A 14092-nucleotide genomic window follows, 5' to 3' on the forward strand; every position below is an offset into this window, starting at 1 on the left:
ACTCTTCTGTGTGCTAAACAATCAAGTCTTTGTCATAGTAAATAGTTGTGTGAATTTCCTAGAGTTCTTTTACAGACATCCAGGTGTGTATTTTCATAGCTGTGCAGCAAGAGTTACTGATGAGTGTTAAATCTGTTAATGTGTACATTAAGTTCTGCCCTCTTTACAAATAGTCTTGTGCTATCCTTTCATGTTATAGGAAACCAATCTGTTTATGTTATATAGAACTAACAGCTGTCCTCCTTAAATGATTCTAAAGAAGAAATCTGACTAACTTTTAACAGACTTGGAGCATGGGTGGGTAATGTAATTCATCTTCAGGTGAACTGCAAGTCTTAAACCTGCCTAGAGGTCTTGGCCTCTGACACCAGCCACATCTCCAGGCCATCACATCACTGCTTTGTGTTTGAGAGATCAGTGTGCTGAAATTCATGGCAGGCCTTTGGTATTTTTATATCTTTGTTAAATTGAGCTGTGTGGTGGAATTTATCTTGTTTTGATTTATAAAACTTGAGGTGGTAAACTGTGGTAGAAGCTGAGCCAGAATAATTGGATTGAACTGAACTTGTCTATGTGGTTGTTTCAGTACTTTGACAGATTTTGCCTTTTGGAAATTAATTTTGAATTTTTGCTTGTATACAAAGTCTGAGGTTTGAAATTGCAAGTAGAAACATTGAGTCACTCTCCCATGACACTGTAAAATATGGAAGGAAAATGAGCAGATAACTCGATAACTGGGAGGTGTCATAGCAATTACAGTATATTAGTCTGCCATCCTGGTGAGTGCTTCAAAAAGACTTTCATGCAGTTATGAAGAATGAGATGTTCTATATTCCTGGAAACAATTCAGTAATAAGACATTATAAAAATCTGGTTAATGTGTGAAATTAAGTCTTTTTTTAAACATTTTTCATTTAGACTACAACATGATTGTAGATCAGATCTTACTGACTTTTTGAATTTTCTTCCTTGAACTCCATATAGTAATTGCTTGTTTAGCTGGCTTTTAAACTGTCTTGTTAAACTACTGCACAAGTAATGAAAAAAGAACAGTGTCTGCATGTGAACTTTTTACATTGAATTATCAGAAAAAATCATACGTAGCTGTCAGGTATTCATATTTGAATTTAAAATAATCCAGGCCTAAACTGATGATGTACAAGACCAATTCATCAGATGAGTTGTTGCATAATATTAACATGGCAGGGGGAACAAAAATCCCCAAAGCCATGTATTTATTTATTTATAATTTTTGTGCTGAGAGTTTTTTGTCCTGACAGGCCTGGAGTGGGGGCAGGGGCGATGTAGAGAGAGTTTTTTGCCTCACATGTGTTACTGAGACAATCTGGAATCTCTTCAGTTAATTTCATAATCCAATCATGCATTATAACCAGCTGTTAGAGTGTTGTATGTTAATGAGTTTCCTACAGGTGGAAAAAGACTAATGCTCTCAGAAGTTCTGAATTGTTATTCTTTTTCTTTAAAATTTAGAAAGTAGATGCTGGTAACACTGATGTTCTCTGTTCTTACAAACTTGCTGTGGAGAATACCTTGAAATTGTTCTTTTGTAGCCAAGGACTTCAGATTTTAATGCTAAATCCTCTGTTCATATTATCTGTAATTTACAGGGCATTTTTCCAGGTAAAGGATTAATTTTAGGCAAGATTTCTTTCATTCTAATTTGTTGAGTACTGTTTTGCAATGTTCCTGTGTTTTTTTAGTTTTCAGCTCAAAGCTGTAATAGTTAAAATTATTATTTCATTAAGTATCGTGGCTCAAAGATACAACATTTCAAACAAAAAAGTAATATTTTTACACATAAAGCCACTTTCATATAAGAACTTTGGGGTTTTTTAGTGTACTTTCCAGTTTGTTGCAATGTTCTTACTACGTTATACTTTTACTTCATCCAGCATTGGAGAGCTAAGGTTTCTCTGAGGAAGTGGCTGAATTACATTCAGACTGTGAGTAGCAGCTGACTTGTTAGTTGTGAAACATACCCTATTGACGGTCTCAGCTGGAAAGAACCAGCTGATTTTAGGTCCAGTAGAAATGTTTTTTTTTCCTTTCATGTTAACAAAGCAAATGTTATTTTAAAAAAAGAAAAATCAAAACCAAACAGAAGATAGTGACATTCTCAAAGCTGCTTGTATACAGTAAATGTAAATTAATTTACAAATCCTTAGTATTGGAAACAAATTAAGCCATTTGTAAGGGGATATACTTATAGAGTATAATGATTCTTTGTTTGTTAGTTTGCCTTTCAATGCAATAACATATTTACTCATCTCTGTGATGACACTGCCACATGTGAGGACAAAGTCTGGGACCAAAAATGTGTATATTGGAGTTTAACTTTTTTTAAAACTAGGGTTTGCTAGACACCTGGCAGATATGAAAGGGTAGCACAAAAACCCCTTTCTTTTTCTTAGCAGAAAAAGGTCTGTGCTTAAGGAACCTTCTAGGTTAGTTTTCTAATGAAGGGCAATAAAATGCTTGCAGAGCAGAATTACATCAAATTGGCTTGTTTGGTCAGTCTCAGCATGATACAATGCATAAATTATCTATCTTCTAGCTCTTTCAAGAGCAAAATTCATTATAGCTGATTTCCAGACTTCCCCAAAAGAAGTTTCATGAAGGTCAGAGACTTTGCTAATGAGGTGTTGTGATTTATGCTCTGCAGTTTAAGCTGCTGTCTTAAAATCACCTGCCATGGTCCTGTGCAGAGTTCCTCTAATGAAACTGAAAATAAGCTGATGGTGAGACACCATAATGGTGCTGTAATCAAGTTCCCTAAGCCTTGACTGTCCACTTTTATTAAAATGGAGGGTTTAATATGTAACTAGTTACCTGTTACAAAGGAAAAATAAAACGAATCAAGTTATTAGACTAAAATGACAGCATTACTTTAAAAACAGAATTGCTAAATAATAAATTTAGTGATAACAATATTGCTAAATAAAAAAGGAAGGATCCTACTAATATCAGCTCTTATTCAAGTTAACACAATTAACCAAGACAGTACCATGCTGATTTGGAAACTGATAAAGGGATGATGCCCATTGCTAAGATACGAAGTGCTCAAAAAAATCTCATCCACACTTTTTAATGAAATATTCTTTTTCCCCAGCTCTCAAAATTTGGTAGCAAACCTAGAGGTAAGTGGCACTTGAAGATTCATTAAAGCCTTTGCCTTAACTTCCAGACTGATTTGTTCTTTTGGCTGTATCTTCTGAGCTCCTCTAAGTAGCAGTCTTTCTTCTGTGAGCCATTAACACTGGGGTTTGTCCTTATCTGATTTAAGACCCCATCTTAATCCTGCTACTTCACTTTTCACTTCTATGCTGTTTGTGAGCCATTTTTAAAATATGTTGACTGTGTCATTCACCATGTTCCCAGGCATTTACACACACATGTAATGGTCCATGTTTCATTATAGAAGTATCTCCTCAAATTATTAGTGATTTACTTAACACACTTAAAAATTACTGTGACCTATCTTCTTTATTTGAAATAGTGCTGATTACTTTATTTTCATATATATTATCTTCTATGTGTTAAAAAAAAGTCCTGTAATTCAATTACTATCAGTTAAAGGTATTTGCAAGTAGCAAAAGTGCATGTTTGTCCTAGGGTCCACGTTCTCCAGCAGTCTGGAATCATTCTGCTATCAGTCAAGGTTCTTTTCTGAGCTCTGTGTCATAGGTACTGGAAATGTGTACATCAATGTTTTTGCCAAGTTCTTTGATAATTTCTTTGACTTTTAGGAAAGCTCATGCAGAACAGCCTTAATATTTTATTGGCTGGGAAGTGTGTATATAGACATCAAACTAAACAGAACCCTGCTTCATGTTCTGATGGTGCCTTTCATCAAGAGATTCAAACTCTTGTGTGCAAAGCAAAAAGGTTAGGGACCTATACCTCTACTCTCTTAATTATGAAACCAAAATTGGTTCCACTTTTCCATATGCTAATAAATGAAAATTAATATATCTTTACTACAGTAACTTCTTTTTTTATGCTGTTTCTTCTGTATCTTGCAGGGATTTGTGAAATCCATTTGGATTTACATAGTGAGCTAGTTAGAGCAGCTTTAAGAAAGTGAACAAGTGGCTAGCCTTGGATGTACAGAATGAAATTTGTAGAACATTACTTCTGTGTTTTGAACATATATTCTTCCCAATCATCAGCCATATGATTCCAGCTAGAATTGTGGTATTTTGAAACTTAGCTCACTCTCTCCACAGCTGACCATCTACAAGAAAGATATGGAGTAGGTAGAACTGTAGAAAACTAAATTTGGACCTTGGTTGGAACATTCTGTTTTAATCAAGGTAATATTTTTTTTTGTTTGGTTTTATACTTCACAAAATGCACAGGCTTTTTTTATAATGTAGACATGCAATATTCCTTTTCATTAAGAAAATGTCTTTAGGGTTTTCAAAAAGGAGAAAACCCCACCAAATCAAAGTATAAAATAATACAAAAAAGGAACAGGATCCATGCTGATAATCTGAGCTGGGATTAGCTTTAAAGTATTTAACTGTCCAGTCCATATTTAAAGCTTTCATGTGTTGGACATTACAAAATCAGTGTAACAGTTTGTACCAAGGCATTGCTTTCTTTAGGCAAGTTTTGTCCTTTTACCTCCCTGGAGTTGAAACCCAGTACTAGTTGTCCATTACTCTATGGATGCAAAACCAGTTGCTTTCTAGGCTTCTTTATAGGGCTAAAGCCTGCAAGTTAAGCAACTATAAGTCTTTTCAAGTGTTTTTGCACTATGAAGTATTTTCCTGAGCATTCTGCCAAGGTGGGGTACCCAGAAGTAGCCCCTTGCATCTTAGCAGGTTTATCAGTACTAAGTAAGCAACTGAGTTATATTTTTCACCTTTCTTGCAAGAGTGTGGTCTTGCCAATCCATGTTCAGCATTGCCAATCCATGTTCAGCATGTGATGCTCTAGGTAACAAGGTGACAAATGTAGAATACTGCAGTACTTTGAGTAATTTGTTTAATACAAATACATTTTTTCACAACATTAAGCAGATACATTACTTTTGTTTCCCTTACCTTCTGTCTTCCAGTACACATTCACCCACAAAAACATACACTTTTTCTTTTGCAAAAGAGAGGGAGTTAAACAAATAACACAAACTTGTAGTTCCGAATATTATACACAGTAAAATACTTTCATCAGAGTAAGTTTCATTGCATTATTGGAAATTATAAACTGTTTGTTCTGGAGATGGGCAATTATTTTTTCTACACAACAAAAATAAACACTACCTTCAGATAGAGCAGTGTGTGAATGGCACAACTGGACTAGTCAAGAATCTTTGTAATGCTACTGATAGTCAAAAGTGGTATGTTTATGCCAGTTTGAAATAAACATTATAATGCTTGTAACTTAAATACAGGAAAAGAAATGTGCATGTTCACAGGAGTGAATACAGGATTATCTTGATCAAACTTCCAGATCTGACCTGACACCAAATTACTTCTACCTACCTTTATTAAAACTTAGGTTGAACAAGCTGTTCTTGCTAATGGCAGCTCAGAGCCAGGTTCTACCCTTGTGGGTTTAGCCAGGCCAAATTCTATTGTCAGCATATTTGCCAGAGCTGCACTCTGGCGGCTACACAGGAGTTTGATATGGTTCTTTATTTGAGATGGTATCTTCATTAAAAAGTCTTTAGACTTCATCTTAAAACCTTCAGTATACTGTTCTGTTTAGTTGTGTGGTTTTGGTGAGTTTTTTTTCCAGGATAGAATATTGTGGTTAATAAATTAATACAGAAAATTGTACTTTGTTTGGGAATGAAAAAGCATTGGTTGATAAGGATCTGTCTAGTTTCTCTGTCCATGTACTTTCCTTATTACCGAAGACCAGAATCCAAGGCATGGTGGTGTGAATAGCTCCTTGCCCTCTTGAAGAGGTTGCACCCTGCTTCAGAAACTAATTCCAATCCTGCATGAAATTCCTGAAAGCTCTAGAAAATCCAGTGCATCTAAGAAGAGAAAGGGATGCACAGGTTAACACAGTAATGCTTTAAAAGGTTAAAGGCTGCTTCAAGCCAGCTGAAATGTCTCTTGCTGGTGACTTGTCTCATTGTCCATCTCAGCAGACAGTGTCCCATTTTCTTCCTGCTGTCCACATTCAGTATTTCCAAGGGAGAGGAGGAATTTCAACTGAAGTCTTTCTGCTTTCTTTTATTTAATTTACTGTAAACTCAGTTGCATATATGGTTGAGTGCCAGAACAGTGTTGAAGTTGAAGGCATTGGTATAAAAGTTTTCACATTGTCTTTTCTGTTGCTGACTCTTCAGTGTGTTTTTAAAAATGTAAAATCTTGTTGGATGCTACAGTTCTGCTTTCAGAATCTTCAGGTATTCTCTTCTTCTAGGTGAATTTTATACTTCTTCAAGGAAAAAAACCCAATGCAAATTACTCCCCAGTAAGCTGACAAAATAGAGGATAAAGTACTTTCAATGGGTCATGATGCAACCGCAGTCAAAGAACAAGCTGGCTAAAGAAGCAGGGTTACTTTCACTTAGTAAGAAACTATTATTTCAGAAAGCTCTTAATTATCTTTCATAATAATGTTCCTTGTCAGTAAATGTTGCTGAGGTTTATTGTAAACATCCTTCCAAACATTCAGATGCAGTTGGTAATTTTATGTGTCTGACATCAGAAATCATGAGTTACCTTTTAACGAGTAGCTTTTGAAAACCATGCCATTGCAGACTATCTTAAGCATGTGCAGTTACTAGACATTCCTTAGTCATGTCATCATGCTCTGAAGACCTTCTGAAATCTCCTCCACAATTTTAAATGGAGAAATGATTTGGTTCTCTTGTATGTCGTTTCAAATAAAAAGCTGCTACAATTGGAAGTTGCAGTTGTATAGTTGGGAAATTATTTTATATAAAAAGTGTGTGCACATTACATGAAAAAACTTCAACATTAATCCAACTCACCTGGAGTAACTGACAGCAAATATTGACATATATTAAGGACCCATTAAAGCACCAAGGTTTTGTATCCTGTCTAGCCAGATAACCATCACTTAGTCACAGCCAAATTACAAGAGCAATTCCAGTACAAAATAATATAATGATCTGATTAAAGACACATTTCTTGCTAACACTGCTAGTATTCCCTGAGCCTTAAGCCAGTAAACATCACAAAGGAATACCTAGTATATAAATTCCAATACATCTTAGGCCCTAAAGCCTGGGTATTTGTAAGAATGGCATGAGCCTGTTATTTCACTGTAAATATTTGAGTGTACAAAGAGAAAATTTACCAGTAGAAACTTCAAGGCTTCTGTAGAACTCCAGTTCACTTGTAATTGTGGCAGATACCCCTCCTTTAAGTGAATCTCTACTCTCCTGTCCTCATTACTCTGGTTCTTTATTTCCTTTTTTGCTTTTCCTCCTTTACTAAATACAAGATTAAAAAAAGAACTTCAACTTCTTTTTAAAATACACATTATGTTCAGGCCCCAGACTTGTGCACACCAGTACATAACTACTCTGAGTCAATACTTGCTCTTATGTCCTTATAGTAAACACCACAGTTTTGCAAAGTGAATCACAAAATTGGTTCCTTATACATAATTCATCCTGTTGGACACAGGATTATATCTACATTCATTTATCTATTGCACCTTTTAATGCTATTCACACTTCATTTTTATATGCCAGTGCTCAAAACATGAAATTAACAACTCAACTGTCGAATCTCTAACACCTTAAGTTTACCTGTACAGAAGGAAACCATTGATCTGGTTTTTTTTCAGTCAGGAAGATAAAAACTAGCTTTTTAGAACAAGGAGATAAAAACTAATCTTCTCCTAAGATATGTAGGTAGGTATGGTCTATTACATCTACCTTTCTGTACCATGAATCTTAAAAAATAAAATCAAAAGTAGCTTCCATCTTCAGAATGTCATCCTTTTTCAGACCTTTGATAACAGACAATTTACTTCTGTGTAATTCTGCATTAAACTGCTTTTTTTTCACTTACAATTCTGCCTCAATACCTTGTGTATCCAATTTATGCCTAATTCACTCCTATAAAGTAAAATAAACAGCGGAGCTGCTCTTCTAAATGCATATCTACATATTATCTCCTTCCTTACTTCCTTGACATTTAAAAAAAACTATCTGCAGCTTATGGAGATGTGAGTTTATATTGGTTGGAACTGCTTACTTTTCAAAAATCCAGCCATAGTTAAAAACAACTGGTTCAAATATCCATAGTTGACACAGCTGCCCAAACATTCAGGCTCCACTACAGTCACATGAAGGTGTTACTGTACGAGGCTTAGAGAGGGAGTGCTGCAATACAGCTCTCTGTACTTTGATTCTCTTAATGCATATTACTTGGATTGGTACCCTTTGAAGTGTAACTTTGAAAAGATACAACTTCTAGTAGTAAACAGATGAAAGGTTTTGTGTCTTCTGTAAACAAAATCATTGTATCACTTCTGTTTCCTACTTTCCCAGCCAGCCCAGTTAGGAAAAAAACCAAAAGTACATTTGTTACATAAGTTTGGCATTGTCTGTTAAACCTGTTCTCTATTGCACTTTCTACACTTCCACTTTCACTACACTTGCTGACTAGTTGCGAAATTACATCACGAACGGTCACATTCCTTACAGTAACAAGTTGCTTTGCTGGATCCATTTTTCTTGTATGGTTTTGGTTTTTGTATGGGGTATTTTTTTTTGTCGTTCGGTTGGGGTCTTCTTCAACTGAAAAAATGCAGTCATTTCTACTTTCTCATAGCATTTGTAGTGTAGCAGACACTACGGCTCACTCTGCGAGGAAGAAGCAGTGCTGTCCGTGTCAAACTGGCATGACCTCCGACGTCGCCTCTTCCGCCGCCGGCTGAGAGTTTGTACCTGTCTGTGCTACTGGCACCACCACCGCGTCCTTTAGCTCCGAGGGCTGAGTGCATGGAGAGCTTTTCTCCTCCAGTTTTTTGATGGTGTCTGGGCAGTTCTGAACAAAGATCACTCTGTTGTAGGCTTTCAACCTGCGCCACAGCTGGACGTAAACCTTACACTGCACATACATGAAGACCAGGCCTCCTGTGAATCCAATGGCCACCACAACGAGTTTTGTCCAGAACGGCCATTCGAGGACACCTTTGAAATAGAAAGTTTATGTTATACATTTAATATCAAACATTGTTTCAGTAATGTATACTGAAAAGAAGCCACTGGCTAAGAATGCCCAGGTATGTGCATGCTATTGCAGCAGTTGTGGCTCTGCAAAATAGATGCGCTAGCCAAAAAACTGCCCATGGAATAGGAAACCGCTTCCTACTTCCTACTTTTAAATGATTGGACCACCATTTGGTTAAATAAATCAATGCCATTCTTAAAATCTTTTTTCAGGATTTTTTTCACCTTTTAACATTAAATATAGGCTGCTGCTGCTTCTGCAGTAATACAGGGAGCATCTTTTTTTATTAACTGGTATGGGACAGAGAGTATATAATTTTGTATATCATTTTTTTCCAAGATTGCCATGTTTTCAGACCTGAGCTTTACTAGTAGAAACATCCGCTGAATCTAGACCTGCTTATTCAAGCAGAATAAATTTATGTGCAATTTGATTCCCTACCACTGGTGCCATATAAATTTTACAATATTTTAAATATATTTTAAATTCGCTTTTCTATAAACCAGTGTCAGGTTTAGCAATTAAAGGGTTTGCATCATATACTTTGCTAAAGAGAAGAAAACTCCCAACCTCTTAAATAATTTGAGACATCCATATTTTAAATAGGATTTTTAAAATAGAATATTAACAAACAATACTAGTATTATTCAGGGTTTCAATTTTTCTCCATCTCAAAATATGTTTATAAAGTGTTTTTTCTCCAGTGCTTACTTGTCTTTGTCTTGGCAGTTCCCATTTAAAGAGAGAAAATGGGGAAGAAAGCAAACTACATATATGTCCTTCTTATTCCCCACAAATACATGTTCGCTTTTGTAAAAGTACTCTCCCCTGCAACAAGCAAATTTTGGAGCAAAAGCATCCTCTTCACACCTCTTCGTGTTTTAAGTAGCTCCAGGGCATATCTTTGTCCATTTTTTTAGTGTAAAGAATCAACCATTACATTTGGCAAATACTGAATGCTATACAAATTGTAAATACTTTTTAAGCCTACCAGGAATAATTAACACGATTCTTATGCATTGTGTGTAACAACAAAAATCCCTGTTAGCTGGTTTTGTTATGTAAATTCACCTAATCTACAGAAATAGCTTCCCCCTTGTAATGAGTAGGGTGATGTAGTTGTATTCATAAACAGAAATTCAAAGCCATCCCTAGTCCTGTCCTCTGGGCCAGGTTTTTTGAGATAAAAAGCAAGGTTACCCATTTCAAAAGAAAGCAAAACAAGACTTTGTAGTGTGTATTCATCTGTGACTTACTGAGGCTTGTTCCTTATTTTCCTCTAAGGAAAGAAAGGCAAGCATCAGGAATATCATCAAATATTTATCTAACTAGCAAGGCATAATGCTCCACCTGTTTTGTTTTCCATGTTAACTTTGGAATATAACAAAAAGCTGGAGACCTTTGTTCCTCTAGGGTGCTTAAATTCAATTCAGATCAAAACTCAAAAGCTTTTTATCATTATGATCACATTTAAGACTGAATTTAAGAGCAAACTTAGATTTGTAATGGAAAACAGTAGTTAAATTTAGGATATATTTTCCATATATGCTAAGTATGGATCCTACTGACATTAAGCATGCATTTTGTTACACATGTCCAGTTGGATTTTCAGTATCTCAGTAGAGGGAGACTCCATGACTTCTCTGTTCCAGTGCATAACCAATAAATACAGCTGCAACATGGACATTGACAGTGAAATTTGAAAGGATACAGGAATGGCTTTCCATGCTACTAAAATCCCACATGAAGGACTAACACAACTGGAAAACAGTCTCTTGGAAGTTCGTATTAGGAAGGTTGTTAATGAAGAGGCTCTATCATACTTTACTTCCTATCAAGGTTCAAGAGATTAATATAAATAAATTGCTATTTAAGGACCTGAACTTGCACTGAGCTGTTTGAACTTGACTCATCTTTTTGCCTGAGCTTTAGAATTACCTAGATAATGGGAGATTAACCCAGGAGATTAACTGGCAGGCCAGTTAAGCTGTTGTAATGATTACATGATGTAGAGTTCTCTCTGCTGGGGCATAAGGTAAGATTTTCATACTGATGCATTCAGAACTTCTGCATTAAAGCCTCTGGTGTAGGCATGTGAGCTCTTATTTAAGAACAGAATGTGACTGGTTACAGAGCTGCCTTTCAAAGGCAGGCACTGCATTATCAGCAGCACTGAAGAAGATAAAAGATACTTACCGTTGTCATTGCCTTGTTTAATTTCTTCAGCAGTTCTGTCAATTAAAACATACAATGACCAAACAACACAGGTAATTGCAATTATATGGAATGTGACTGAACACACAATTTTTCTCCTCTCACTTGTTGTCATCTGTAATTTCTCCCACTGAAATTAAAAAAAAAAAGTAATTAAAACAATCTGACTAGTAAAATTTTACATCAAACTGATTAGGCCATTGTGGCTCTTTCTAACAAAACCACAAGCAGTAATAAAATTAACAAATCCTTTAGTTTTGGTAATATGCATTACAGGAGTGTGTGCATTGTCCCTGTTAAATTCACAATGATCTCATTTTCATAGATTCAGAGGAATGAAGAATACTGTTTTGTTTCTGTCTGCTTGTGAATGTTATCTTAAGTAATTTCATTACAGTACAGCCATAACATGTTAATAGACAGGTAAAAAGATTAATATATACTTTAAATTTGCATTTCTGGTGGTGAGAGAAGAAAAAGCCCAAACATCTGTTTGTAATATGTATTAAAATTATAGGAATGCAACTATGTAACAGTCTTGCTATAAAATAAAAGCACAGGAAGTTCAACTGCATTGAGGATTAAGTTCAATAAACTTGAAAAGAGGATTACATGGAAATGACCATATACATTAGCAGCCAAATAACCTCAGTAATGCAAGGGGAATCTTTCAGGCACGTGTTTCTGAATTATGGTGCTAAATCCTGGCTTAAGTTAAGGCTATTTTAAGATGAGATAGGCTATTCTCTGCAATTGAACAATGCAGCTCTTGAGGCGATTTTTTTTTATCTCACTTGTGACATGGGCTTTTTTCACAGCACGTCCTCAAAACAAAACCCTTCTCCCCTAAAACATTTGCCTTTGACAACAGATGAAAGAATAGAGCACTTAAAAGCAAAATGCCTCGATTCTGATGGATAATCTTGGAGCCAGTACAGGCAGCTGGGGAAGGAAAGCAGTACAAAGCATGAGACGCGAGTGCCACCTCCCTGTGGCTCTGTGAACACCGGAGCGAGCTGCACTCAGCTCGGTGCCACAGCACTGCTGCCACCTGCTCCGGCTAGGACAGCAACCACAGCCTCTGCAGAGCACTGCCATGCTGCATATTTACTGCCAAGCTCTGAGTTTGTCTTGGTTTTCCTTGTTTAGGTTTTTGGATTGTTTTGGTTTTATTAGCTGTTTTCACTATTCGGGATTTTTAAAAATTTTGTTTCCAGGCAATTAAATTTTTTTCTAAATTCCTTAAGGCTGGACATGCCATCCAAGCTAGATGTTTAGCCTTTAACCTGAACCAACATAGCCATTCAACTGTGAATGCTCTCTGCAGTCACATTACATTTTGAAGGATCACAACAGCATTAAAACCTCACGAGGGTCAGTGCTGTGTCACCAAGGGGAATAACTCTCAGAAATACTTCTTCCTGCTTGTAGAGCAGGACATACCAGGCCAAATAAGCTTCAGTCTTTAATGGCAGTTAAGTCTTGCATGTTTCAGAGCTGTTGCTTCAGAACACAATCTCTAGACCATTTTCTAGCCCTTGCTAACATTCTATGAATCATAGAATATTTTGAGTTGGAAGGAACCGTAAGGCTCATCCTGTCCAACCCCCCTGCAATGAGCAGGCACATCTGCAATTAGACCAGCCTGCTCAGAGCCCTATCCAGCCTGACCATAATGTTTCCCAGGATGGGGCACCTACCACTTCCCTGGGCAATCTGTTCCACTGTTTCACCATTCTCATCATGAGCAGTTTCTTCTAAATGTAGTCTAGAGACACCCTTTTTTTTGTTTAAAATCATTACCCCTTGTACTACTGTTAAGAAGCCCTGCTAAAAAGTTTGCTCCATCTTTCTTACAGGCCCCATTTAGGTACTGCAAGGCCACAACAAGGTCTCAAGGCCTTCTTTTCTCCAGGCTGAACAACCTCAACTGTTAGCTATTCCTCATAGGAGAGGTGCTCCAGCCCTCTGATCATTTTGTGTGGCCTCTTCTGGGCTCTCTCCAACATGACCTCAGTGGGCACCCCAGAGCTGGATGCAGCAGTCCCGGTGGGGTCTCTCAAGAATCACTTCTCCCATGCTTCATGAACACAAAGCATAAATAATTGTTTAGAAAAATGTAAACATTTCCTGAGTAATATACAAAGAGTCAGAGCCATCGGCTTATTTATTAGCTGAGACCTCGTTTCAGTTTCTGATCTTTGTACTTTTGAGTGAAAGCAAAGCTTACTGGGTTTTGTATGGCAAAAAGGGGAGATTTAAAAAAAGATTTGTTTTGGTTTTCTTTTAAATAACAATCCCCCAAACTTTATACTCATTATAGTTCGTGTAGCTAATATTCAGTGGTCAGACCGGACAGTATGTGGCATTATCAGACTATTATATCATTACAGCCACCAGGTTACACAGCCTTTGACCTGGAGATTTTCATTTTTTTGCAGTGAAAATTCAAGTCTTCTAACAGACTTTCTTTCCAAAGAAAGAACCCTTGTCTTTGTCCAGATGGAAGAAAGGGTTTTACCTTAACTCTTCACTTACCTGTGGACGCTTTGTGAGAGATAACATAGAACACAATGAAGAACGATTTGTTCTTAAACAGATTTTGTCTGTTATCTCAACTTTGATGCTACACTATTTGGTCTGTTGGAGAGAAGACTCTCTGCAAAGTTTTCATTGTCATTGAC

At 36.5% G+C, this 14092-nt stretch overlaps 1 protein-coding gene across 3 annotated transcripts in view; it reads right to left on the reverse strand.

Moving 5' to 3' along the window:
• Nucleotides 1-4993: 4993 nt before the first annotated feature.
• Nucleotides 4994-14092, reverse strand: part of MARCHF1 (membrane associated ring-CH-type finger 1) — a 224432-nt gene continuing 215333 nt past the window's right edge. For all 3 annotated transcript variants that reach the window (XM_054514578.1, XM_036381785.2, XM_054514577.1), the window contains 2 exons: nt 11391-11538; nt 4994-9154 (listed from right to left, as the gene is read on the reverse strand). In XM_054514578.1, coding sequence (XP_054370553.1) covers nt 8853-9154; nt 11391-11538 — 450 coding nt within the window. In that variant the 3' untranslated portion in view covers nt 4994-8852. The remainder of the gene's footprint in view (nt 9155-11390; nt 11539-14092) is intronic.

This window comes from Molothrus ater, chromosome 4 (genome assembly GCF_012460135.2).
Source record: "Molothrus ater isolate BHLD 08-10-18 breed brown headed cowbird chromosome 4, BPBGC_Mater_1.1, whole genome shotgun sequence".
In the NCBI taxonomy this organism is placed as follows: Eukaryota; Metazoa; Chordata; class Aves; order Passeriformes; family Icteridae; genus Molothrus; species Molothrus ater.